Source organism: Ranitomeya variabilis, chromosome 2 (genome assembly GCF_051348905.1).
Source record: "Ranitomeya variabilis isolate aRanVar5 chromosome 2, aRanVar5.hap1, whole genome shotgun sequence".
Classification (NCBI taxonomy): Eukaryota; Metazoa; Chordata; class Amphibia; order Anura; family Dendrobatidae; genus Ranitomeya; species Ranitomeya variabilis.
The window spans coordinates 802090054-802117311 of record NC_135233.1 but is presented as its reverse complement, the minus strand read 5'-3'; the positions used below and the strand labels follow the sequence as shown (position 1 = coordinate 802117311).

General features: G+C 41.6%; 1 protein-coding gene across 29 annotated transcripts in view; it reads left to right on the top strand.

Annotated features, from left to right (window-relative positions):
• Window positions 1–27258, top strand: part of RIMS1 (regulating synaptic membrane exocytosis 1) — a 535376-nt gene that overhangs the window by 293168 nt on the left and 214950 nt on the right. For 7 of the 29 annotated variants that reach the window (XM_077289909.1, XM_077289904.1, XM_077289907.1 and 4 more), the window contains 4 exons: window positions 4798–4875; window positions 14546–14635; window positions 20451–20522; window positions 25513–25616. In XM_077289909.1, the coding sequence (XP_077146024.1) occupies window positions 4798–4875; window positions 14546–14635; window positions 20451–20522; window positions 25513–25616 (344 nt within the window). The remainder of the gene's footprint in view (window positions 1–4797; window positions 4876–14545; window positions 14636–20450; window positions 20523–25512; window positions 25617–27258) is intronic. The other 22 variants (XM_077289921.1, XM_077289919.1, XM_077289927.1 and 19 more) reach the window with 5 other exon arrangements.

The following is a 27258-nucleotide window of genomic DNA, read 5'->3' as shown; positions in this document are numbered from 1 at the left end:
AATGGATGCAAGAATTGTGAAGGTGATATCAAAGAAGGTGTCCTATGTTAACATGTAAATTGACTGTTAGGATATTTTCACATTAGCGTCGTGCACTGCACTGCACTGCACTGCACGTCGCAATGTGACGTTGTGGCGCACGAATGCATACTGTGGAAGCGCCGCACAACGGGGGCAGCGGATGCTGTTTTTCAATGCATCCGCTGCCCCATTGTGAGGTGCGGTCGGAAATGGCGGACATGACTCACCAAAAAACGTTACAAGCAACGTTTTTAGTGGCGACGGTCCGACGCAACCGTCGCACGACGTCGCACTGCGTCGCTAATGCAAGTCAATGGAGAAAAAACGCATCCTGCAAGCACTTTTGCAGGATGCGTTTTTTCTACAAAGCGACGCATAGCGACGTGCAGTGCACGACGCTAGTGTGAAAGTAGCCTTAGGATGTTTTGGAGTTAAAAAGCTTTTTTGTTCAGAGAATGTGACCTCCTAATGCTGCAAATTCCACAAATGAGCATTTTTAGTTCTTTAAAACATATCAAATGTTTATAAATTCTACTGTGCCTAATAATTTGGAACAGTGCATTTTGAGTTTTTATTCATTTTGGAGATTATACTGTTATTATTGGGAGGTTTCTTCAATAAAATTCGATGTATAATCTAACGGGTGATGACTTTTATTAGACTGACTGTCATTTGCACCGACCATTTAGGAAAATCCGAGAAAAATATCATTTGCATAATAATTTGGAACATGGTGTATAAGTGGGTGTAAGGAGGAATAGCTGTCAGATGAACAGGCTTTTGGCTGACATCTATTGAAGGTTTAGGCTACTTTCACCCATCACTTTTTTGCCGTCAGGCACAATCCGTCGAATGTTGAAAAAAATGGATCCGTCGCAGATTGTGAAAAATTGATGCGATGGATCTGTTTTTTCGACGGATCCGACTAACTGATCCAGCTAATTGGATCCCCCAAAAATTGGAGCATGCTCAGTTAAAAAAAACGGAATCCGTCTCCGGATTCCATCATTTGACAGATCTGGCGCCATAGGGTTCCATTGTAGCAAACGATGGATGGCGACGGAACCTTCGCTGCCCGTTTTTTCGCCGGACACAAAAAACGTTACTATGTCCGTTTTTTGTGTCTGGCAAAAAAAGGACAGCGACGGGTCCGGCGAAAAACGGATGAAACGTGAGGCCATCCGTCGAAATCCATTAATAATACAAGTCTGAGAAAAAAACGGATCCGGCGGCAATTTTTGACGGATGTTTTTTTTCAAAATTCGCCGGATTGTGCCTGACGGCAAAAACCTGATGTGTGAAAGCAGCCTTATGGGTACATTTAGTTGTTGGTGCTCGGTGTCATTTACGTAGAACCAATGGTATTTCATACTGTTTGATCTGTATTGATCTGGGACAGATCCTGCCCTATCTGTGTGTTATTAGTGTGGGAAAGGATTAGAGGGTTAAAAAATGTAGGGTTGGCCAACATTTCTAGAGCTTTTGGTGATATTCACAAAAAAATGATCACACTTAGCCATGTAGAGGCTGCATCCCTATCAGCAGTGTCCAAAGCTGCTATGCCTCTGAACTACCAACGTATTGCTGTCCCAGATGCCAGATAACAAAGTGCTATCTTTATATAATTAAAGGGGTGGGCCACTTTATCTAATTTGTGGAATCTGATGGACTGATCTCAGACACATTTTAGAAGTTTTCATGAAATCAATGACTTAAAGTCTTACCCAATGTAAAAAGTAATCATCAACTACTATAAGTAGCCGTACTATCCCGGGCCAAACTTTGATCATTGTTGTAATGGAATCATTTACATCCCATTCCATTTGCATAACAACGTTGTGTAATTACTTAGTATGGTTAAAAAATCACATCTATGAATTTCCACCAAGATAGAGGAGGGAAATAATCACTGTATTATTATTTGTTCCATCGCAACACAGTTACTTGTGCTGCTTCTCATATGGGTAAGCTAGAAATACATATTTGTAGACTGAGGTATACGGTAAATTGTATTTTTTTTAAAAAGCGATTATTAAAATCTTCATAAATGGGTGATGTAGGATAGTGATTGTGAATGCAAACAATTAAGCAATATACTGCTAGCTGCAATTTTAAGAAATTTTTAAGATATTAACACTTTTTTTTGTTTACATCTCGTTGCCTTGGAAACCAACCACCACTACTAGACAGCAGAGTGCTTACAAGTTTTTTAAATGAGCTTGTAAACACAGTTTTGAGTCTGGCCGAGATCTCTGTAGTGTGCTGTTGCATCATAATCCAGAGCAACGTCAGTGCAGTGCTTACAAGCTAAACAGCAGTGGTGGTCAGTCACCAAGGCAACGACATGTAAGGAAATGAAAAGTGTTAAGAACAGCTGCAAATTTTCACAAATTAAAGATCCTGTCACTTGCCATTAATATATCACTTTTTTGTCTGGTGTAAATGCTGCTGTTCTCTTGAGTCTGCTGCTGTTGGTTACAGAGACGTGGCATTCTATTTCCTTTTTGCACCCTGTATGTAAATCTAGTCTTGTCACCCAAGGGGTTGTGATGTTCATGAAAATAACTATAATTAAGTCATTTTAAAAGAAGTACATCAGCCTCATCAGGTCAAAGAGACCTAGTTAAAAATGTCTGCAGCTTGTATTGTGAAATGAGGACATGTCATTTGTCATAAATGCTGCTGTTCTTCTCCATGTGACCATATTACAGGTATGGAGTGGCACAGGAATAAAGAAAAATAACACCAGATTCAGGAGAACAGCAGCATTTAGAGCATGTAAAAAATAGTCACAGGTCCTCTTTAAAGGGGTTGTCCAGGTTTAGGACAAAAGTCTGCAGTCACTCTGTCTGTGCATCATGCCAAATCGAGGTTATGTGCAAAATGTCATGATTTCCCGGTGAAATAAATCGGTTACATGAATTCATATATATGATTTGCATGCTAGCGGTTATGTACCAACTAGCCTTAATCAGCTCATCTTTATTCTCTTTCATTGAGAGGAGCCAAACGTGTTTAGCCAGAGAAGCCAAAAATGTTTAGTTGGAGATGCCAAACGTGTTTAGTCAGAAAAGCCAAACGCATTTAGTCGGAGAAGCCAAACGCGTTTAATCAGAGAAGCCAAACGCATTTAGTCGGAGAGGCCAAACGCATTCAGTCGGAGAAGCCAAACGCGTTTAGTCGAAGATGCCAAACACATTTAGTCGGAGAAACCAAATGCATTTAGTCGGAGACGCTAAACGTGTTTAGTCAGAAAAGCCAAAAGCATTAAGTCGTAGAAGCAAAACGCGTTTAATCAGAGAAGCCAAACGCATTTAGTCGGAGATGCCAAACACATTTAGTCGGAGAGGCCAAACGCGTTTAGTCGAAGATGCCAAACACATTTAGTCGAAGATGCCAAACCTATTTAGTCGGAGAAGCCAAACGCATTTAGTCAAAGATGCCAAACACATTTAGTCGGAGAGGCCAAACACATTTAGTCGGAGAGGCCAAACACATTTAGTTGGAGAGGCCAAACACATTTAGTTGGAGAGGCCAAACACATTTAGTCAGAGAAGCCAAATGCATTTAGTTGGAGAGGCCAAACACATTTAGTCGGAGAGGCCAAACACATTTAGTCGGAGAGGCCAAACACATTTAGTCAGAGAGGCCAAACACATTTAGTCGGGGGGGCCAAACACATTTAGTTGGAGAGGCCAAACACATTTAGTTGGAGAGGCCAAACACATTTAGTCAGAGAAGCCAAATGCATTTAGTTGGAGAGGCCAAACACATTTAGTCAGGGGGGCCAAACACATTTAGTCGGAGAGGCCAAACACATTTAGTCGGAGAAGCCAATGGATTTAGTCGGAGAGGCCAAACACATTTAGTCGGAGAGGCCAAATACATTTAGTTGGAGAGGCCAAACGCATTTAGTCGGAGAGGCCAAACACATTTAGTTGGAGAGGCCAAACACATTTAGTCAGAGAAGCCAATGGATTTAGTCGGAGAGGCCAAACATATTTAGTCGAAGAGGCCAAACACATTTAGTCGGAGAGGCCAAACGCATTTAGTCGGAGAGGCCAAACACATTTAGTTGGAGAGGCCAAACATTTAGTCAGAGAAGCCAAACACATATAGTCAGAGAAGCCAAACACATTTAGTCGGGGGGGGGGGGGCCGAACACATTTAGTCGGAGAGGCCAAACGCGTTTAGTCGGAGAGGCCAAACACATATAGTCGAAGAAGCCATATGTGTTTAGTCAGAGAGGCCAAAAGAGTTTAGTTGAAGAAGCCAAAAGCGTTTAGTCTGCACATAACCGCAAGCATGCACATCACCTAAATGCAGTCTCGTGACTGCTGTTTGTACAAGGAGTACCGAGGAATGATGATGACGTGCGTACTGCTGGCACGAATCGGTAGTCTGCAGTAGCAGAGAGTGATCGCAGACGTTTTTCCAACCCTGGACAAGCCCTTCAGTGCATTCTATAAAGGTTTTCAGCACGTATACCATACAGGGTCAGGCTTGGTCAGCTGTGTGCAGTAATATATACTGTATATATTGTGTTATCTTATATAAGAACAGTCTGACATCACTAAGACCGATTATATGATGGATGTCCATCAGGTATCAGACACTGCAGCCTCTACGCCTCACCATGCTCTGTGCGTACAGCCAGCCCATTAGAGGAGCACAGTAATGGCTGTACAACTATTATATTTCTGACTACCTCTCCTGCTTTGCTGAAGTACTATTGCATTCTTTCTTTGTGTCCTCCTGGGTTTTGCAATACACCAGAAATACTGTTAGGCACAGTAAAACTTTGCCACCCAAGATGCCTTTGCTAGAGTTTGGTTCTAATTGGAGACTGTACAGGTAAGAATTGTGTTGTGGAGTTAACAGTTCTGTTGTCCATGTTTCAGTCACTATGTTTTTCTATGAAAAACAACTGTTTTTGATATTTCTCTGTCCTGGGGCAACTACTGTGTTTGCTTCTTTCTTAGTTTGCCTTGTCCGTGTAGCGTTACATGCTCTCTATTGTCTGCTATGTACTGTACCAACTCCTGGTTTTGTATTCCTGTCTGCTAGAACAGGGCTCTTCAACTGTTGTAATCTCAAATGGGAAGGTTGATTTCTAAATTCCAATAAATGTACGAAGATTATGACATGTTGCTTATTATATCTGCTCTGTTCTGCTCAATGGCCAGTTGAGCTGTATTGTTGGGTTGAAGAGCCCTGTTCTTGTTAAATTTAATGTTGGTGTCTAAGAAGCAAAGCATCAAGTTTATTCTCCTTAAATAAGCACTCAATGTAAATCAATGTAAGAAACGTTGTGATATGTGTATGTAAGGTCAACATATGGATGACCACGTCCAGTTCCAATCATTACACTTATCAGTGTGCACATCGGTAACAGATTTAATAGCTTCCTTACCAAACTTTTTCTACATTAATGAATATTTTTCTATGTTCGATGATTTATGAATTTTTTGTTATCACAATTTGTATTTGCAACAACTGGTACCAGGTACTGGTTTTATAGTATCACAGCAGCCTTTTAAACTCAGTTTATTAGTCTCTTCATTCAATCGGTTCTGTATATATCTAAAGGTTATGACTGCCTTTGAACATCAATATACAGCTACTACATACAAATAATAAGCCTAAAGGGGTTTAAGACACTGATGACCTACTCCTAGGATAGATAATCAATAGATCAATGGAGGCCCAACACCCGGCACCTCTGCAGATCATCTGTTTTCAGCACCGGGATGTAAACAGTGAAAGGAGCCAAACAGCACTTGTAGTAGCCATTCCCAGGTACTGCTGCTCAGCTCCTATTTAAGTGAATGGGAGAGAGCTAAAGAGTACCCTGGAACGGCGACTACACAGTGAATAGAGCTGTGCTGTTAGGATCTGGTCACTTTTTATATGTGGCCACCGCCAGAGCTGAAACGAGCTGATGTGTAGCAGTGTAGAGTATTGGACTTCCACGATTTTTATATTGATGATCTGTTCTCAGGAAAGGTCCTTAGTATTGTAAGCCCAATAAAGCCCTTTAAACAGTTAAATAACTCTATATATACATTACTGTACTTACCCAAGTTGTAGCCTGGATTTTCTATAGATCCCTATTCACAATTCTGCCTTGGAAACTGTCGACAAGCTTGTAGTGCTTTGGGAATATCAGCTGTGAAGCTTGCACCTGCAATGCTGCTCTGGACTAGTATACAGGCTGTAACTCCGCATGAGTAATGTAGTATATTTACAAAGTTATTTTGCCTGATATGTAAAGTACTTCTAGGTCTCTACTGTAAAATGATGCTCAAAGGTCGGCATATTATTTAAAGTAGAAAGACACAATGAAGCAATCATCTGCTCACTGGGTAGAGAAATTAATGGCATGAAGGTGCACGGAGGCTGAGGCTTCAGGCTGGTTTCCTGAGCAAGGAAGCCATGGAAAAATTGTGGAAAATCCAGCAACCGCATGGTTCATTAAAACATCACATATATTTGTAGATTAAAACATGAAAAAAAGTTAAAAAGACTTATTAGCGCTAAGTTCGACACGTTTCGAGCTGTTCTAGGTAATAATCCTGACTCAGGGTTAAGAGCCAGTACAGCTCAAAACGTGTTGAGCTGTTGTCTTTTTAACTTTAGTTTTTTCATGTTTTAACTCTACAAATAAACACATAATTTAAAGGGTTATTCCCATCTCAGACATTTATGTCCACAGGCTATGCCATTAATGTATGATAGATGCATACCCCTCATTGGAACCCACATCAATTTGAATATGGGACCCTTTAAAAGCCTGCTATGATCAGAAAAGTGGCTGCACATACATGGCTGTATTTTTCTTTTGTTTCTTTTACAATCATGGAAATAGTCCTGCACGCTTGCTCAGCAATTTTCGTAACTCACATAGAAGTCAATGGAGGAGTCAGTGGCCGCCTCTCCAATTACAGTGACTTTGAGACAGAGCCCAGTTTTGCCATAAGTGTGCGTCCCATACATAGGACACACATTTAATCAGATATTTATTAGTGATGAGCGAATATACTCGTTACTCGAGATTTCCTGAGCACGCTCGGGGGTCCTCCGAGTATTTTCTAGTGCTCGGAGATTTAGTTTTCATCACCGCAGCTGAATGATTTACATCTGTTAGCCAGCATAAGTACATGTGGGCATTCCCTATCAACCAGCAACCTGTCATGATCTCCATGGCCAGAGAACATTGCATAAGCCTACATATGAACAAGCTCTTGGAAGATGGGAACTGTACTGACCATGAACTAAACCTACCGCACAACTAGAAGTAGCCAGGTAGCATGTCCTACTTTTTATCCCTATATGCCCAGCGCCGGCCGGAGAACTAAATAATGCTAGCAGAGGGAAATATAAGACCTGGCTCACCTCTAGAGAAATACCCAAAAAGGAGACAGAGGCCCCCCACATATATTGGCGGTGATTTTAGAAGAAATAACAAACGCAGCAGGAAAATAGTTTTAGCAAATTTGAGGTCCGCTTTCTAGATAGCAGAAGACAGAAAGAACACTTTCATGGTCAGCAGAAAACCCTAACAAAACACCATCCAGAAATTACTTTAGAACTCTGGCATTAACTCATAATACCAGAGTGGCAATTCCTGATCAACAAGAGCTTTCCAGACACAGTAACGAAACTGCAGCTGTGAACTGGAACCAAAAAACAAAAACAAACATGGACAAAAGTCCAACTTATCTAGTTGATGTCTGGGAGCAGGAACAAGCACAGAGAGGCTTCTGATAACATTGTTGACCGGCAAGCAACTAACAGAGAAGCCAGGTTATATAGCGACACCCAGATCTGATGAGAACAGGTGAACAGGGAAGATGATGACACAAGTTCAATTCCACCAGTAGCCACCGGGGGAGCCCAGAATCCAAATTCACAACAGTACCCCCCCCTCAAGGAGGGGGCACCGAACCCTCACCAGAACCACCAGGGCGATCAGGATGGGCCCTATGAAAGGCACGCACCAGATCGGAGGCATGAACATCAGATGCAGTGACCCAAGAATTATCCTCCTGGCCGTATCCCTTCCACTTGACCAGATACTGGAGTCTCCGTCTGGAAACACGGGAGTCTAGGATTTTCTCCACAACGTACTCCAACTCACCCTCAACCAACACCGGAGCAGGAGGCTCAACGGAAGGCACAACCGGTGCCTCATACCTGCGCAATAACGACCGATGAAAAACGTTATGAATAGAAAAGGATGCAGGGAGGTCTAAACGGAAGGAAACAGGGTTAAGAATCTCCAATATTTTATACGGACCGATGAACCGAGGCTTAAACTTAGGAGAAGAGACCCTCATAGGGACAAAACGAGAAGACAACCACACCAAATCTCCAACACAAAGCCGAGGACCAACACGACGGTGACGGTTGGCAAAAAGCTGAGTCTTCTCCTGGGACAACTTCAAATTGTCCATCACCTGCCCCCAGATATGATGCAATCTCTCCACCACAGCATCCACTCCAGGACAATCCGAGGATTCCACCTGACCGGAGGAAAATCGAGGATGGAACCCCGAATTACAGAAAAACGGGGACACCAAAGTGGCAGAGCTGGCCCGATTATTGAGGGCGAACTCCGCCAATGGCAAAAAAGCAACCCAATCATCCTGGTCAGCAGACACAAAACACCTCAGATATGTCTCCAGGGTCTGATTAGTCCGCTCGGTCTGACCATTAGTCTGAGGGTGAAAAGCAGACGAAAAAGACAAATCTATGCCCATCCTAGCACAGAATGCCCGCCAAAATCTAGACACAAATTGGGTTCCTCTGTCAGAAACGATATTCTCAGGAATACCATGCAAACGAACAACATTTTGAAAAAACAGGGGAACCAACTCGGAAGAAGAAGGCAATTTGGGCAGGGGAACCAAATGGACCATCTTAGAAAAACGGTCACACACCACCCAGATGACAGACATCTTCTGGGAAACAGGCAGATCTGAAATAAAATCCATCGAGATGTGCGTCCAAGGCCTCTTAGGAATAGGCAAGGGCAACAATAATCCACTAGCCCGAGAACAACAAGACTTGGCCCGAGCACAAACGTCACAAGACTGCACAAAGCCTCGCACATCTCGTGACAGGGAAGGCCACCAGAAGGATCTTGCCACCAAATCCCTGGTACCAAAAATTCCAGGATGACCTGCCAATGCAGAAGAATGCACCTCAGAGATGACTCTGCTGGTCCAATCATCAGGAACAAACAGTCTATCAGGCGGACAACGATCCGGTCTATCCGCCTGAAACTCCTGCAAGGCCCGCCGCAGGTCTGGAGAAACGGCTGACAAAATAACTCCATCCTTAAGGATACCTGTGGGCTCAGAGTTGCCGGGTGAGTCAGGCTCAAAACTCCTAGAAAGGGCATCCGCCTTAACATTCTTAGAACCCGGTAGGTATGACACCACAAAATTAAACCGAGAAAAAAATAATGACCAGCGCGCCTGTCTAGGATTCAGGCGCCTGGCGGTCTCAAGATAAATCAAATTTTTGTGGTCAGTCAATACCACCACCTGATGTCTGGCCCCCTCAAGCCAATGGCGCCACTCCTCAAACGCCCACTTCATGGCCAAAAGCTCCCGATTCCCAACATCATAATTCCGCTCAGCGGGCGAAAATTTACGGGAAAAGAAGGCACAAGGCCTCATCACGGAACAGTCAGAACTTTTCTGCGACAACACTGCCCCAGCTCCGATCTCAGAAGCGTCGACCTCCACCTGAAAAGGAAGAGCCACATCAGGCTGACGCAACACAGGGGCAGAAGAAAAACGGCGCTTAAGCTCCTGAAAGGCCTCCACAGCATCAGGGGACCAATTAGCAACATCAGCACCCTGTCTAGTCAAATCGGTCAATGGCTTAACGACATCCGAAAAACCAGCAATAAATCGACGATAAAAGTTGGCAAAGCCCAAAAATTTCTGAAGACTTTTAAGAGAAGAGGGCTGCGTCCAATCACAAATAGCTTGAACCTTGACAGGATCCATCTCAATGGAAGAGGGAGAAAAAATATATCCCAAAAAGGAAATTCTCTGAACCCCAAAAACGCACTTAGAACCCTTCACACACAAAGAATTAGACCGCAAAACCTGAAAAACCCTCCTGACTTGCTGGACATGAGAGTCCCAGTCATCCGAAAAAATCAGAATGTCATCCAGATACACTATCATAAATTTATCCAAATACTCGCGGAAAATATCATGCATAAAGGACTGGAAGACTGAAGGGGCATTAGAAAGACCAAAAGGCATCACTAAATACTCAAAGTGGCCCTCGGGCGTATTAAATGCGGTTTTCCACTCATCCCCCTGCCTGATCCGCACCAAATTATACGCCCCACGGAGATCAATCTTAGAGAACCACTTGGCCCCCTTTATGCGAGCAAACAAATCAGTCAGCAACGGCAATGGGTATTGATATTTAACCGTGATTTTATTCAAAAGCCGATAATCAATACATGGTCTCAAAGATCCGTCCTTTTTTGACACAAAGAAAAAACCGGCTCCTAAGGGAGATGACGATGGACGAATATGTCCCTTTTCCAAGGACTCCTTTATATATTCACGCATAGCAGCATGTTCAGGCACAGACAGGTTAAATAAACGACCCTTTGGGTATTTACTACCCGGGATTAAATCTATAGCACAATCGCACTCGCGGTGCGGAGGTAGTGAACCCAGCTTGGGTTCTTCAAAGACGTCACGATAATCAGACAGGAACTCAGGGATTTCAGAGGGAATAGATGATGAAATGGAAACCAAAGGTACGTCCCCATGAGTCCCCTTACATCCCCAGCTCAACACAGACATAGCTCTCCAGTCAAGGACTGGGTTGTGAGACTGCAGCCATGGCAATCCTAGCACCAAATCATCATGTAGATTATACAGCACCAGAAAACGAATAATCTCCTGGTGATCCGGATTAATACGCATAGTTACTTGTGTCCAGTATTGTGGTTTATTATTAGCCAATGGGGTGGAGTCAATCCCCTTCAGAGGAATAAGAGTCTCCAAAGGCTCTAAATCATACCCACAACGATTGGCAAAGGACCAATCCATAAGACTCAAAGCGGCGCCAGAGTCGATATAGGCGTCCGTGGTAATAGATGACAAAGAGCAAATCAGGGTCACAGACAAAATAAATTTAGACTGTAAAGTGCCAATGGAAACAGATTTATCAAGCTTTTTAGTACGCTTAGAGCATGCTGATATAACATGAGTAGAATCCCCACAATAGAAACACAACCCATTTTTCCGTCTAAAATTCTGCCGCTCGCTTCTGGACAGAATTCTATCACACTGCATACTGTCTGGCGTCTTCTCAGTGGACACCGCCAGATGGTGCACTGGTTTGCGCTCCCGCAAACGTCTATCGATCTGAATAGCCATTGTCATGGACTCATTCAGACCCGCAGGCACAGGAAACCCCACCATAACATCCTTAATGGCATCAGAGAGACCCTCTCTGAAAGTAGCCGCCAGGGCGCACTCATTCCACTGAGTAAGCACAGACCATTTACGGAATCTTTGGCAGTAAATTTCAGCTTCATTTTGCCCCTGAGATAGGGACATCAAAGTTTTTTCTGCCTGAAGTTCCAAATGAGGCTCCTCATAAAGCAACCCCAAGGCCAGAAAAAACGCATCCACATTGCGCAACGCAGGATCCCCTGGTGCCAATGAAAAAGCCCAGTCTTGAGGGTCGCCGCGGAGCAAGGAAATCACAATCCCAACCTGCTGTGCAGGGTCTCCGGCAGAACGAGATTTCAGGGACAAAAATAACTTGCAATTATTTCTAAAATTCTGAAAACCAGATCTATTCCCCGAGAAAAATTCCGGCAAAGGAATTCTCGGCTCAGATACCGGAGCATGAACAATAAAATCTTGCAAATTTTGTACTTTCGTGGTGAGATTATTCAAACCTGCAGTTACACTCTGAAGATCCATTATAAACAGGTGAACACAGAGCCATTCAAAGATTAGAAGGAGAGAGAAAAAAAAGAAAGACTGCAGCATAGACAGACTGGCAAGTGATCCAATTAAGAGCACAAAAAAAAAAAAAACTCTCAGCAGACTTCTTATTTCTCTCCTTTCTCAGCCAAGGATTTTAACCCTTTAGTGGGCCGGTCAAACTGTCATGATCTCCATGGCCAGAGAACATTGCATAAGCCTACATATGAACAAGCTCTTGGAAGATGGGAACTGTACTGACCATGAACTAAACCTACCGCACAACTAGAAGTAGCCAGGTAGCATGTCCTACTTTTTATCCCTATATGCCCAGCGCCGGCCGGAGAACTAAATAATGCTAGCAGAGGGAAATATAAGACCTGGCTCACCTCTAGAGAAATACCCAAAAAGGAGACAGAGGCCCCCCACATATATTGGCGGTGATTTTAGAAGAAATAACAAACGCAGCAGGAAAATAGTTTTAGCAAATTTGAGGTCCGCTTTCTAGATAGCAGAAGACAGAAAGAACACTTTCATGGTCAGCAGAAAACCCTAACAAAACACCATCCAGAAATTACTTTAGAACTCTGGCATTAACTCATAATACCAGAGTGGCAATTCCTGATCAACAAGAGCTTTCCAGACACAGTAACGAAACTGCAGCTGTGAACTGGAACCAAAAAACAAAAACAAACATGGACAAAAGTCCAACTTATCTAGTTGATGTCTGGGAGCAGGAACAAGCACAGAGAGGCTTCTGATAACATTGTTGACCGGCAAGCAACTAACAGAGAAGCCAGGTTATATAGCGACACCCAGATCTGATGAGAACAGGTGAACAGGGAAGATGATGACACAAGTTCAATTCCACCAGTAGCCACCGGGGGAGCCCAGAATCCAAATTCACAACAGCAACCCCCACATGTACTTATGCTGGCTAACAGATGTAAATCATTCAGCTGCGGCGAGAAAAACTAAATCTCCGAGCACTAAAAAATACTCGGAGGACACCCGAGCGTGCTCGGGAAATCTCGAGTAACAAGTATATTCGCTCATCACTAATATTTATGGGATGTTCCATAGAGACGCCATTCATGTCTGAGATGGAAATATCCCTTTGATATTTTCAAAATTGCAAATAATAATTTGGGACATTTGAGGAATCTACTGTAAATTGTACTGAAAATCTAAGAACGTTATTAAACTCTAGATTCTACAGCTATAGTACATGAAGAAAGGGCCTGCAGTCCCCAGAACATGCGGTTATTTTGTTTTTATTTTCCATCATGACATGCCATATTTTATTGTTTTTAACCCAAGTCAGATCATATAATTTATTTTACTTTGCCACCTATTAGTTTGTAATGATTGGTGATTTAAATGAGAATGTAGAAGAGAATGAAAACAGCCAAACAAGACTTAAGAACCTGACAGCTGATTCATGCTGCCCAATGCTCGGGCAGCATGCATCAGGCAGTGGTTGTATGAACTCGTGTTGCGCTCTAGACTAGTCGGACTAGATGCACATAGGCCGAAACCTGACACTCCAGGGCAGTGGGCAGGGGGAAGCCGCGGGGATCCTACCTGTTCGACTAGTCTATAGCGCTGCACGACCCTTGGCGGCTATTAAAGTATGTTTTGCTCTGAAACACTGCAGCGTTTCAGAGTAAATCCTACCTGGGTGAGTTCATACAGCCACTGCCTGATACATGCTGCCTGAAGATTAGGCAGCATGTATCAGCTATTAGGTTTTCTTGATCAACCAGCTAATGTGTATAGGGGTGTCCCATGTTTCCCCCCAGTGGCAGATGAGAAGGGAAAGATCAATTGGACATGTTGGATTTCATTATGCCCAATCCATTGTTCTCATGGGACATAAGCCGCCACTAGAAGTGTCCGGCAGTGGTTTAATCCCTGCTCCCCATTGAGAACATATAAACGGTGTCATGAAAGTTGTTAGGCAGTCATGTAGCTAGTCCGCTGCCCTATCCCCTGGCTGTGCGATGGGCATTGTACTGTCATTACCCTGGCCCTATATGTCATTGAGTACCTTGAATATAATAGGAATAGTAGAAAGTATAGACAAATACCAATCCCAACTTGTTTTTGTTCTGTTTCTAAGACGAGATCCGAGAGTTTGCCGTAGGCTGCAGAACTTGAAAGCTTACATTGTTCTGAAAGTTCTAAAAGTTTTTCTTTTCAACTTTTAGCCGCACCGTCTATTAAAAGACTTTAAGTCAATACTAACTCCGTAGAGTCTTTATCTGCAAACACTTTTTCCAGTAAGTTTAATATTCCCCAGCCAAGTTGAAAGCCCAGGTGGGTTCTGCATCTGCAGTTTATTGGCTTCATAACGTAGTGTGTTTATACTGAGAAGGGCACATTCATATTCCTGCAAGCATTAACTGTCATGATGGTTTTACATCTTATGCTAAGAAAACATTACCTTTTATGATTTTTATCTCTAACATTGTATTCCTTTCTTTGTTTTCTTTTCTATTCCTCTTTCTCTTCTACCATTGGATGCAATGCACTGGCACTAGTGAACTACAGCCCTCCCTTGACAGGGCTCGAAGTGCTAGTACCAACTGCTTGAGACCAGATACTAGTTTGCATTCACCAGAACGAGAAAGGTATAAAACTGACTTTTTCATTCTTTTCATGTGTCTTGGTGATTTCATTTTTTCATTCGTCATGTCACTTAATTTTTTTTTTTTTTTTAAATCACTAATGTGTGTCTGAGTGTATCGTTGATGATAATCTCTTGTGCCGAAATACCAACAGTATTGTGATGTGCACTAGTGATCATAGTACTTTATCTAGTTAATGGGGCTGACATATCCTTAGGGTAAGGCATGTAGGGCAATGTGGATCTGTTTGCAACATCCACGACTGCCAGATCCATACACTGCTTAGAACCGAATCAGCACAGCTCTGAACACTGCGTAGTGGCCATTTTTGGGTACTGCATTCACTTCAGTGGTAGATGAGCTGCAGGACATGACAACAGTCACCAAACAATGTAGAGAGCTGTGCTGTGCCGGCTCTAGACTCTATGAACATCCGGCTGCTGCAAGAGCTGCAAACAGCTGATCGTTGGAGGTGCTGAGTGTCGAAAGCCCACTGATCTTATATTGATGACTTATCCTGAGCAGACAGTAGGTCATCATTATGTCAGTCCTGGACAAGCCTACAGATTTAGTCTTTCTTAAAAGTCAAATATATCACAATACAGAAAGATATCATGATGCAGAAGTGTGTAACTCCAAACCTAATTGTACAAGTTCAGTGCCTAGTGTTATTTACGAGTTAAAGGGAACCCATCATGTCGGATAACACTACTAACCTGCAGCTACAGGGTTAATCTGTAGGTTAATAGTGTTAGAAAAACACTTGGATGCCCTACTGAAAGTTCGGTTCCCAGGAGATAATGAACTTTACTCCTCCCGGCAGCCTCCGGCTTTCAGTCGTCAGTCACCACCCAGCACACAGTGAGCGGCAGCTGTACGCACGCCCTGGAACTTTAACTGAGGCAGCTCTGCATTGATGCACTGCAAAGCGAGCTGTCAGACAAAGTAGCTACAGTTTAATAGTGTTATGCAGGCTCACAGTTCCCCTTTAATTCTCTGCATTATGATATATTTCTTGTAGGTTAGTTTAAGAAAGGCTATATCTTTATGGCTTTGATCTTTTCATCGTCTGACAAAGTCTTGGAAATATTTGAAACATCTGGTTGGGGTATTTGCTCGTTTAGAGTTTACATATTGTTTCCCCTTTTTTGTTAAGAAAAAGGTAAAATTAGGTGAGCTGTTCCTATGCTCACACCAGCGAGCTTACAGGAGACATAATTCACCTAATGCTTCCTTTTCTGTACGCTCCCACTAATGGTGGCTGCAGGCAGGCAGTACATGTTGCCCGACCAAACCGTTCCATCTGCTATGTGATGTCCTGTAAACAAGATCAAACACTCCTATGATCCTGGTCATAGATATCCGTCTCCAAAAGTGTCCATTGGGCATTTCTCAAACCCAGAAGTATCCTAAAGATTGGCCAGTAAACCCTTTCCAACCCCTACTATCTGGTCTTATTGAACAGCTCTCGCCGGTGCATGGGCAGAAGGTTACTGAAGTGAATGCCCACGAGCGAGAAGCGCTGCGCATGTGCCGCCACTCGGCAACACAGGAGAAAGCTGAAGCTGTCAGTCAAGACCAAGTGGGTTTGGGCGGGTGTACTGGACAAATTCAGGACACTTCCCAGCTTGAGCAGTAACCTTGCAGAGATGGAATTATTTTTATATTTATTTATTTATTTTTATATAGCGCTAACATATTCCGCAGTTCTTTACAGCTTGCACACATCATCATCACTGTCCCCGATGGGGCTTACAATCTAAATTCCTTAACAGTATGTCTTTGGAATGTGGGAGGAAACCAGAGAACCCGGAGGAAACCCACGCAAACACGGGGAGAACATACAGACTCCTTGCAGATGTTGACCTTGGTGGGATTTGAACCCAGGACTATCCACTGAGCCACCGTGCTGCCAGATTTTCTTTTCTCCATTTTGGTACCGATATGGCTGGCCCAATAGGAATGTTTAACCTTTCTATCCAGCGGCTGGAGTGGTTTGGTGGAGTCATGTACACTCATCAGCTCCCTTTACTTTTGAAGTTTCCTGAAAGGAGTCAGTGGCTTTGAAAATATATGAACTAGAATCACAAAATGTGCCACCTATTAAAAAAAATACCTAAGCAATAGTAAAACTTTAGGCTTAATTGGAATGAGCGCTGAAATGAGCAGCTACTGAAACGTGAAATATGAGCATACTGTAGGATTAATTACATAGGAAACTATAGTAGCCATTTCCTCACTTACAGCTTTATAGGACATTAGTTTAGTTCTAAATTATTTTGCCTTTACAACTTGTGTGCTTGATTTAGTGGAAGTTGTAATATTTCGGATATTCATTAGCAGAAGATTAAATACATACATTTCTGTGGCTAAAGGATGAATTTCATACATCTGAATATAGTGGTTTCTGAGAGTCCCTATCAGACAAATGGCATAGTCGGAGAAATTTCAGGAGCAAATTGGAAAATTGCCTTCTTGTGATTCTCAGCAACACGTTATACCTCCCATCATAATGTGTAACATACTATCATCGAGTTTATACAGCGTAGTGTAATAACATGTGTTCCTATCAGTATAATACCACTTGCCTGATTCTCGTGTCCGTAAAGTGAGTAGATAGACATATTACTCATTAGACACAGATTATGAAGATTGGTTACTGTAGACTGGGACCGAATGGTACTGTTATTAAATAATCTGGTCCTTTACATCTGTGCTCGAAATCTGTTGTATAATTGGGGATTAGCTAAGTTTAGTATAATGGCAGTAACATTGGTGGTCTAGTATTGTACTATAACTACTGTAATATGTCTGACATGAAATACACATTGTGCAGTGCATCCCTGTTTTTTTTACTCCCCATTATGTAGAACCTATTTGATAAAATGACCTATATTGAATTCGGAGCAATAGGATATTAGTATTTGCAGTGTCACTTGCTGAGAAGCAATAAGCGATATAATTTAGTGCTGCAATGCATTACTTATTATACTTTCCACACTCCGAATTTACAATGTGCGAGGATCTGTGTGACTAGTGTAAACCATTCTGATATATCACTGTATTCGTGGCTATGTGCAGTGATCAAAGCACGGGAGGAACAATTCCTTTATAACAGGGGACCAAAGCCAAGTCCATGTATTCTCTCATCTGTCACATTTTCATTTCATTGCCGTGATCACAATATTAATTTCTATAGCTTCTTTACAAGAGCAACACGATTAGCCTCATCTACTTGCTCGGGGCTTTTATTTTACTCTTAAAAATACACCATTTTGGCAAGAAAGACTGCCAACACGTGGCGATGACAGGAGCATATTGAAGTCTATAGAGGAGGAGGAGAGTTTTCAGCACAGTGAGAGACCAGGCAGATAATGATTAATCTCTAGACAATTTTATTTTCATTTAGCACTGGATTCACAGGAACACAGCTCAGTACTGCTGTTTAATTTCTTCTATGCCGCTGCTTCTGTTTGTGTGCTGCAGGGGAAGAAGAGCACAAGTTTATTTCTTTCTGTGTACTTTGTATGGGAGATATCATAGCAGCTAGTTTCAGCCACTACCTCTGAAACAATTAAAAATCAGAGTTAGAGCATTCAGAGGAAAAACTGGTGAAAAATCCAGGAAACAAGTCATCTAGTGACCAGAAATAGTGTGATTCTTCATTCATACAAACAAGACCTGAAAAGTTACCTGAAATGACAGTTACACTTTAAAGAGGTTGTTCTCTTGCGGTAAATGATGGTCCCCGGTTGCAGAGTATTAAAGAGAAACAAACTACACTCTACTCACCTTCCTCGGGTACACTTATGAGTCTTCGCTACTACTTCAAGTGTCTGGCATTGCTCGCCAAGCTGACATCTACATTCAACAGCCAGTCAGGGACCAGGGAAAGGTGTATACAGCATGGATTGTTTGTTTATAATAGCCTGCAACTGGGGACACTCATTTACTGAGAGGGAACAACCCCTTTAAGCACCACATTACCATGACCTCCTTACATAATAACTACTGAGGAATTACCATAATCTTTAAAAAAAACAAAAACCTGTTTTTTTTGTTGTTGTTTTTTTTTGCTTTGTCATTTGGACCCCTTGTTATTAACACATTTTACAATATGAATCAGTAACTTAAATCAGAAAAATATAGAGGACCCCTTTAAAAAAAGAAAGTTATTTGTTCTGAGATGTACTGACCGATAATCTTACTCTCAAAATAAGTAGAAAAAGTATTAGAGCAGAATATAATGCTCCGCAGAATACTGTAGGCATTGTCTATAAGAGGCTGCTTAGAGCAAATTGTACCTTAGATAACTAAAGCCTCTTCAGGACGGCCTATCCTAACCCCCCTGATTACCATAAAACCTGACACCTCCCTATAGTTCCCACAGTCAGATGGCTGTATAACACAGATGACACATCGCATCCCAGTGCACGGACTGGCTGGCGGCTCTCCTGACTCGAGCTTTGTAGCTGCATAGAAGTGCTGTCCCACTGGGGTCAGGAGAGCCGCCAGCCAGTCCGAGCATTGCGATGTGTCGTCCGTCTGACTGCGCCCTAACCGTTGTTTCTGCACCTTTAATTAGTCCACCTGCGAATTCATCCATGTAGTTCATACCACAATGTGTTTCCTTTCTTGTTTCCCTCCTGTGTCAATCTGCCACATTACATGTGATGTGTATTTTATGTCTAGAGAGCCCTGCTTTATTGCTGTTTAAGAAAACACTTGTTTTTTGCTGTCAGTTAATGGTATTATGTTAAAGAAATGTGGACAACGCTTGTAACTATTTACTTTACAGCCCTATTAGTTTCTTTAGGCTTTTATATATTACGATAACTTAAATAATGGATTGTACAAGTCTGTTATAATAAGAATTGTACAATGTATATTCCATACACTTATAGTAAATTACCCAAGGTCTAGGGTCTCTGTGCCCTAAAGCATCACGGGCATCACACGCTTTTTTATCATGCCACTATGATGGCAGCTGTAATCGCAATATAATATTTTTTCACCTTAAAGGAATCTGTCACCAGGTTTGTACTATCCCATTTTGAGTGCAGCATGGTGTAGAGGCAGAGAACCTGATTCCAGCAATGTAACACTTATGGAGCTGTTTGCTGCAGTTTTGATCAAATCAGTTATGTGCTGCAGATCTACCAGTTCTTTGAATGCTGAACTGATTGGCAGCTTTCTGTATACACTGTGCATAGACAGAAAGCTGCCAATCAGTGGTGGGGCGGGTTTATACTCAACCCATAAATATGGAGGACTACATGTCAGGAGGTTTAATAGTCTTCTAGTGATAATCTCCTGCTGATAAAACTGTGTTTTTATAAAAACTACAGCATGCAGCCTAGTAAGTGATAGATCATTGGAATCTGGATCCGAGTGTCTATTATATAGCTCTCAGATTAGGTGGTGACAGGTTCCTTTTAAAGCCTAGTAGTAATTTTTACTTGGGAAATAACAGCCCAGTTCGGATTATATTGCATGTGCATGATGTTCAGGAAGCTGCTTCAGTTCGTATATTTGTTATACAGCATTTGAGGGAGCGGATCTGTCCAGGTAGTGTGAAAACATAACAGGAGCGTTTCCCGTTGCTGAATTATCAGTTTCAGTCTTTAGACATGTCTGTTCTTACTGTATTTTGCCTCAGATTTTATTAGTTTCTGCATGTACATTATTTGGTAATTGATGCCGGCAATGTTCATTTCAATGCTTTACATGTAATCTCATTCTTCATTGATGTTTTCTTTCACTATTATTATTTTTTGCCCTGGCTTTTCTTTTTTTTTTATTTATCACTTCATCTCAGGCAGCCCAGAAAAATGGAAAAATCTAGCAACCAGAAACCAAACAATAAATGCTCAGTTTCTGAAGTGAAAAGGTATGAGGTCTTCAATGCATATTTAGATACATGATAGAGTGCGATTTAAGTATAATACCCTACAAAGAAACGTAGGCGTTCAGGTGCACTTACACTGCATGATTATTTAGGAACACTCCTAGCCCAATCATGTGCCGATCACCTGACAAGTAAGCAAACGCTTGTTTGTCTGGTGAAATAATCGGAAATCTGTCAGCAGGTTTTTGCTACCCGATCTGAAAGCAGCGTGGTGTAGGGAAAAAAGACTCTGATTCCAGAGATGTTCACTTAGTTTACTGGGAGTTGTTAGATGTAGTATGTAGCAGAGCTCAGAAAGCTATCCCTGCCCACACCACAGCTTTCTATATACATTGTGTATAGACAGTAAGCTGCTAGTCAGTGCTGGATCACTTGGCATGCTGAGCTGTAGTCTAGCAGTGATAATCTCCTGCTGATAAAACACTCAATGTATTGAACCAAAAGCGCACAGCTGACTCACAAGTTATATATCCAACAAGGGAAAAGACAAATTTACAAAAGAAAAAAACCCCGTAAAAATTGTATACTTTATTAAATATAATAAATAATATTATTTAATAAAGTATACAATTTTTACGGGAGGTTTTTCTTTTGTAAATAGCGCACAGCCTAATAAGTAGCACATGCCAAGAAGCAGTGTCTCAGCCCCTACATCATGCTGCTGTCAGAATAAATAGCAAAACCTTCTGGCATATTCCATTTAAAAGATCATCGTACTTGGCAGCGCATTGTCGTGTGCAAACAGTGCCTGTACTGCTGACAACAATGGGAGCCTATTCACACTGCACGAATATCTATTCTGGATAATTCTTTGCATGTATTAAATGTGGACTGCTTGTGTAGATGACTGATGATTACCAAATAAGCAGCTCTCTTTTGGTGGGTGATAAAAACCCACCTTTGCAAAGGAAATGTGCACCTTTTCTTGGCATGAAAACACCTGCAGCCTGAATTCCATCTCAGTGCCCATCTATTAGACATAGAGGCGTGTGGCCATAAAGAGCATCCGACATGTCCACACATCACACAAGCAGCATCTTGATCATTTCCCTTCTGATGGAGAACTGAAGACTTGATCACCGTCTGATCCCCATCGATGCTGACTGTCCCAGCAATGGGATTCTAAACTCTGGAGCTAAAATCCGAATATTTAAAGTGGACTCTACCATTACTGATCTGACTATTGTGGGAAATGTTTAAATTGGCCATGAAATATTATTTATCATGCTTTGCCTTTATATTCTGCAGAATTTTACATACACTATAATCACTGTCCCTATTGGGGCTTACAATCTTGGTTCAGTATGTCTTTGGAGTGTGGAGGAAACGGGTTATTGTCCTTGGTTGGATTTGTACCCAGGACCCCAGCTCTGCAAAGCAGCTGTGCTAACCACTGAACCACGGTGCCAATACGGAGCATTATCTGTACGCCTTCTCACATTTCTGCTGGAGGCGGCCATTCTCCGTGTCATGTCAGAGCGGTGTGTCTGCACTGCCAGCACTAATTGGAGCGTGTTGGTCTGTATGAGTACACCCCCCAATGGTAATCATTTATTCAGAAATGTATTAGAATTACAGAGGAACGGTATAACGCAGACTTTATCTTATGTAGGATACTAGTTTTTACTAAAACACACGTTAGGAGAGATCACACGGCCTCTAAGGTAATATAAAAGACCTTGTTTCCAGTTTGTGTCAAATATCTGAAACATTGCAATAATCAAGGCGTCAGAAAATACAATAGTTTCTGTACAATTAATGTCCAAAGGAAGTCAAAACAGTAATAGAAATGTAGGGTTTTTTTTCCTGAAGGTGATAAAGTTTGCTGTTTTTTCAGGCCATATTTGTGCTTTCCGTGTGTGTCTTCCATTGTTACATGTTTATTATAATTCTTTACCATGTATCTGCTAATAAGACTAACTTTGTTCTTATTTCCCTGATGCCTCAGTTTTTTGCATGCTTATATATACACTTTTATGCATGTTGCAGAGTGTCCGGTTTATACAAAACAAAATAGCCTTTCTGCTATATAAGAGCTGCTATGTGATGTGTTGGTATATATAGCAAGGCTAGCCTTTAGTTTTGATAAATGAGACTGACACTCACCTACAAAGCAGGAACAGATATACACCGTGCTGACTGCCCACGGTGCACAATGTAGATCCTATACCCATCATGTAAAGTCTCGGTGGGATGTGCCCTTGCTGCATGATCTGTGGAGGGTTAAATGGCCAGATCCTGAGAATGAGCGTGACACAGTTCTGCGCTGTTTTCCTGTATAGCGGACTATCCGAATAGATGTGCAATTAACGGCAGTTTACAGGCTGGAGTCAGCGGCAATTTCCTTCATCATGGGTGGCTGGAGTGTGGGAAAGGGTTGGCAGAGCTAAACCAGTATTGCACCGTTTCCAGGACCCAACCTCCCCACCAAAAAATGATGACATATCCTAGAGATACGCTGTCACATCATAAGATAGGTATAAGCCTTTAATGGAGCTCTCCACTAGAAAAAGTATCTTTAGTTATGTTCCGAATATTCCCACATACTAGCTTGTATATCCAACGATTCTCCAAGCTATCAGCCCATCCGAATGGCATCGGTGCTGTGGGAAGGGGGCTGCCAGAATGGCTCCTATAAGTAACCCCATCTTCTGTTCCAGCAGATATATAGACAGAGAAGGGCCCTGGCTTAGCTATTAAAATAGGCTTTCTTGTGTGAAGCACCATCTGGAAATGAAAATGGAGCTGCCCCAATCTGGTACTGCCACAGGAGCTGAAGATTGGGGCACCTCTGGAACGTTCCTGTAGCTTTAGCATTTCACAGATTGCATATGTGTCCAGGGACTTGCAATCTATATTTTGGGATTGAGTGCTGCAGTACTTTGCAGAGTCATTTATTTCATCCGGTTTCCTCTTATTTGTCAGTTGTACCTTTCCTTATCCCAACAAGTGACTTCACTTGCATGTAGTTACTTCTATTGTGTGTGCCTGGTGAATAAATGCCCTTTGGTTTCATCCATTGCTTGTATATGTGGGCTATGCAAATAAATGCAGGAGGCCCCATACATAATAGACTGGCCAAATGATGGTTCTGCCGATTGTTCAGCGAGCAGCTATCTCTGCCAACTCTTGCATACATAGACGAGCTTGATGTGCCAAGTGCTCCTGTGTGATCTATAAAGGAGCCACTGCCAGACTCCTGTGGTGGCCGCTAATCTTGCCGAGAACAAATAGATCGGCAGTCCAAAATTGGACATGCCGGATCCTTATTTCCACCTGATATTATCTGCCAGGAGAGAGTCGGGAGGCCCCATACACATTAGACTGTGGGCAGGGCCGACCGATGTCAGTCTAATGTGCATGGGGGACCTTAAGGGAATCATTGGTCACAGCACTTTTTAGGGGCACTACCCTTTTAGATATGCCATTCTGAAGGTGAAACATCAAACTTTGTAAGGCTACGGTGTATAAAAAACATAAGCAAAAGTACAATAGCAAAACTATATACTTCCTAAATTAATACCACCATAGCACTGTCTATGCCTGATGAAGAGGCCTGAGTAGTCTCGAAAGCTTGCAATTTGTTACCATATTTTCAGTTAGCCATTAAACGGTATCAACCACTGAGGACTCTCAATTCTAAATATTTTTCCACCATAGCACTGCAAATTCCAAAAAAGAGAAATGAATAGTGTCTATGTATTGCCATAGACTACACTATAACACTGTCTAATTAGCATTAAAGTGAACCTGACAGCAGATTCAAGCTGGCCGCACCAAAGTCAGCGGTGTTTTCAGAAAAAACATACTCTTATGACGCCGGCCTGGAACTATGCATCTAGTATAGAAGGCCGTTCCCTGGCGCCTTCTTCCCACCCCGCTCCCCTAGACTGACAGGTCTGTCCCTATAGGAGGAGCATGTTCCAGGGAATGGCCTCCAAGGTCTATGCCTAGCTTTTAAATGTATATTGTCTCTGAAACACCACAGCATACACTGCTGAAGTGACACAGTGTCTGATTCATGTTGTCCATGTTTTGGGTTCACTTTAATTGTCAGTGCCCCGTTTTTAAGTGAAGCATCAGAAGCTCATGGCCAGATCCTGCTATGAATTGTTTTGTGGTCACTGAAAGAGACCCTAAGGCATTTGTCCCTTTTACTTTCCTGATAATTTTGACCCTTGCATGTCACTTTTCTTTAATTCTGTGAATTGACCCAAGGTAACATTTACCTGCCACCATGTTGTTTGTTGTGTATGTTATCAAATATGTGCCAAGTATACAATTGCAAGGTAAAGATATTTCCTATCATGCCTTTATACTCCTGAGCTTTCGTATATAAAACTACCCATACATATTGGAATTCTGTTAGTTATGGCCTTATGGAAGGGGAAATGTGGTAGTATATGGCATCCATTCTCATAAATAGGCAAAGTAGGGGCCCACTCCACCATATTGCCCACATACCTGTAAAACATTTCGACTTCCAATGTTCTATGTTTAGAGTAAATATTTACATCTACTTGAACTAGAAAAACAAAAGAAATATAACAACAACACATTTAAAAAAGGTTAAAAACAACTTCCTAAATTTTGGAACCAAGCTGTTGATTGTTTTAATGCCAGTGTATTAGTTTGGTTTTCATCAACTCGGACATCTAGCTAAGGTTATTTTGATTGATTTTACATTCTTGGCGCTATGAACCTAAAATGGTGAGGTCAAGCTCTATTTACATCTGCCTTGGAGGGTCCATCGAAAGCCTCTAATACAGATTTCATCTTTTCGTTGGGAAGAATAACACTGCATATAGTTCTGTTTTGCCAATCTAATGATAGATGCCATGGCGGCAACAGGCGGATTATCAGTCAATGATTTGATACAAATGTCTTGGTCAATAATATGCAGTCAATCTAAGGGCATGGCTTCCTTCTACATGTTTTCTAATTCATTAATTATTTTTTTTTTACTTAACAGAAATCATCAAGTGGGAAGTCAGTCATCTACGGTGGATTCTTCATTTAGTCGAAGAGGAAGGCAACTTCCACAGGTCCCTGTAAGAAGCAACAGTGTAGAACAAGGTAGACCAAGTGACCAACCACACTTGCAAACAGTGTTTTGTGCGTTTGTATGTTCAATGAGTTTTGAAGTGGTGTGGATTGGTGGATTCTTAATGTTCTCGTTGTTCTTTACCATTCAGAGTAATTCTTCATGTCAGGTTTTATGTCCAGTATTGACTGCATTTTATATCTTTCCATGCTTTTTTATTGTTTTTTTTGTGATAGGGCACTTAACATTACTAACCAATGTATTGCTAATAAGACTTTACCAAAACCAAATCATGAACTTAATACAGAAGCAAAACTGGTTTAAGCAACTATTTACATTCTAATATTGTAGTCACTAATTATCCGTACAAAATAAGAAAAAAATGTATATTAATATATAGAGATCTCTTCAAATTGACAATTTGGGCTTTATTTTTATTTGTTGCTGAATTATTATTATGTCTGTACTTGGGTGTTTAGAATTAGATTTCTTCTATTACTATTATCAGAAATTCAAGAATCTGTATCTATACCGAACAAGTGCTCAATAAGCTTGTGGTCTTCATTTTACATTTTGGATCTTCTTAAAAATAACTTTTACATAAAGTATAGTGCATCTGCTTTTTAATGCATGCAATGTCACTAGAATATATGATTTAATTTACAATATAATGCTAAATATTAGCATGATATATGGAGTCATGAGTCCGTGAAGCTGCCTGTATCTTAATTTTCTTCTGAGATGACTGCGGTAAATTCTAAGCATTTACAGTATGTAACAGGAGCTGGAAGAATGTATACAAGTCAGGCCGAAGCTGGTATTCTGAAGCTGCGCAAAATATTCCCATGTTTGACGTCCTCAGTCCTCATAAAGCTGAGTTACACGGAAAGTTTCGCATAGAGTACGCATTATCCGCTATGCTTAGGAGACATTTAATATTTCATAATGTTAATGTCTCTTAAGAGAACTGGCTATTCATGTCTTATCTCGCGTTCAATACATAAAAGCGCTATTTAATGTTCTATGCTTGAATATGTATGTCAGAAGTGGAAACAGAACTTATGTAGAGAATAAATCATGCTAATGGTTTGTATATTTCTGGCTATGTGCATGTTCACACCCAATGTGTATGGTTGAGAGGAACCGCAGCTGTGAAGTTAATCTTTTCAGTAGTCATTGTGAAGATTCCAAACATTGCACATGTTGAGCCAGACAAATTGTACAAGTTTACAAATATTTTGCCTTTACATACTGAACATATGATACCTCTCTTTTTTTTAAATAAATTTTGAGATTTTTCTTAGGCTGTAGACATCTAGAGGTGAGGGTCTAATCTATTAGTAATTAATTCTTGTTGGCCGGTAACACGTCATGAAACTTTACAAAGACGTTTTCTGTTTACAATTATTAGCGTTAAACTTGTATATTCATTTATGTGATGATTTGTTCAGGAGTATGTGACCAGTGCATTGTAACGCAGTGGTTGCATCCAGTACAACACCTACTTACTGATTCTGGAAAATGTAGAATTACAGTAGTGTTTGTGGAGTTATAGGTAGTTCGCTTATGCATAACTTTTTATTTTACGTCTGGTTTAGGCAAAATTTATATTGCTCATTAGTTTACTGGCAGCATTGATGACTTACAGAGGTTGTGTCAAGACAAGAACTCCTG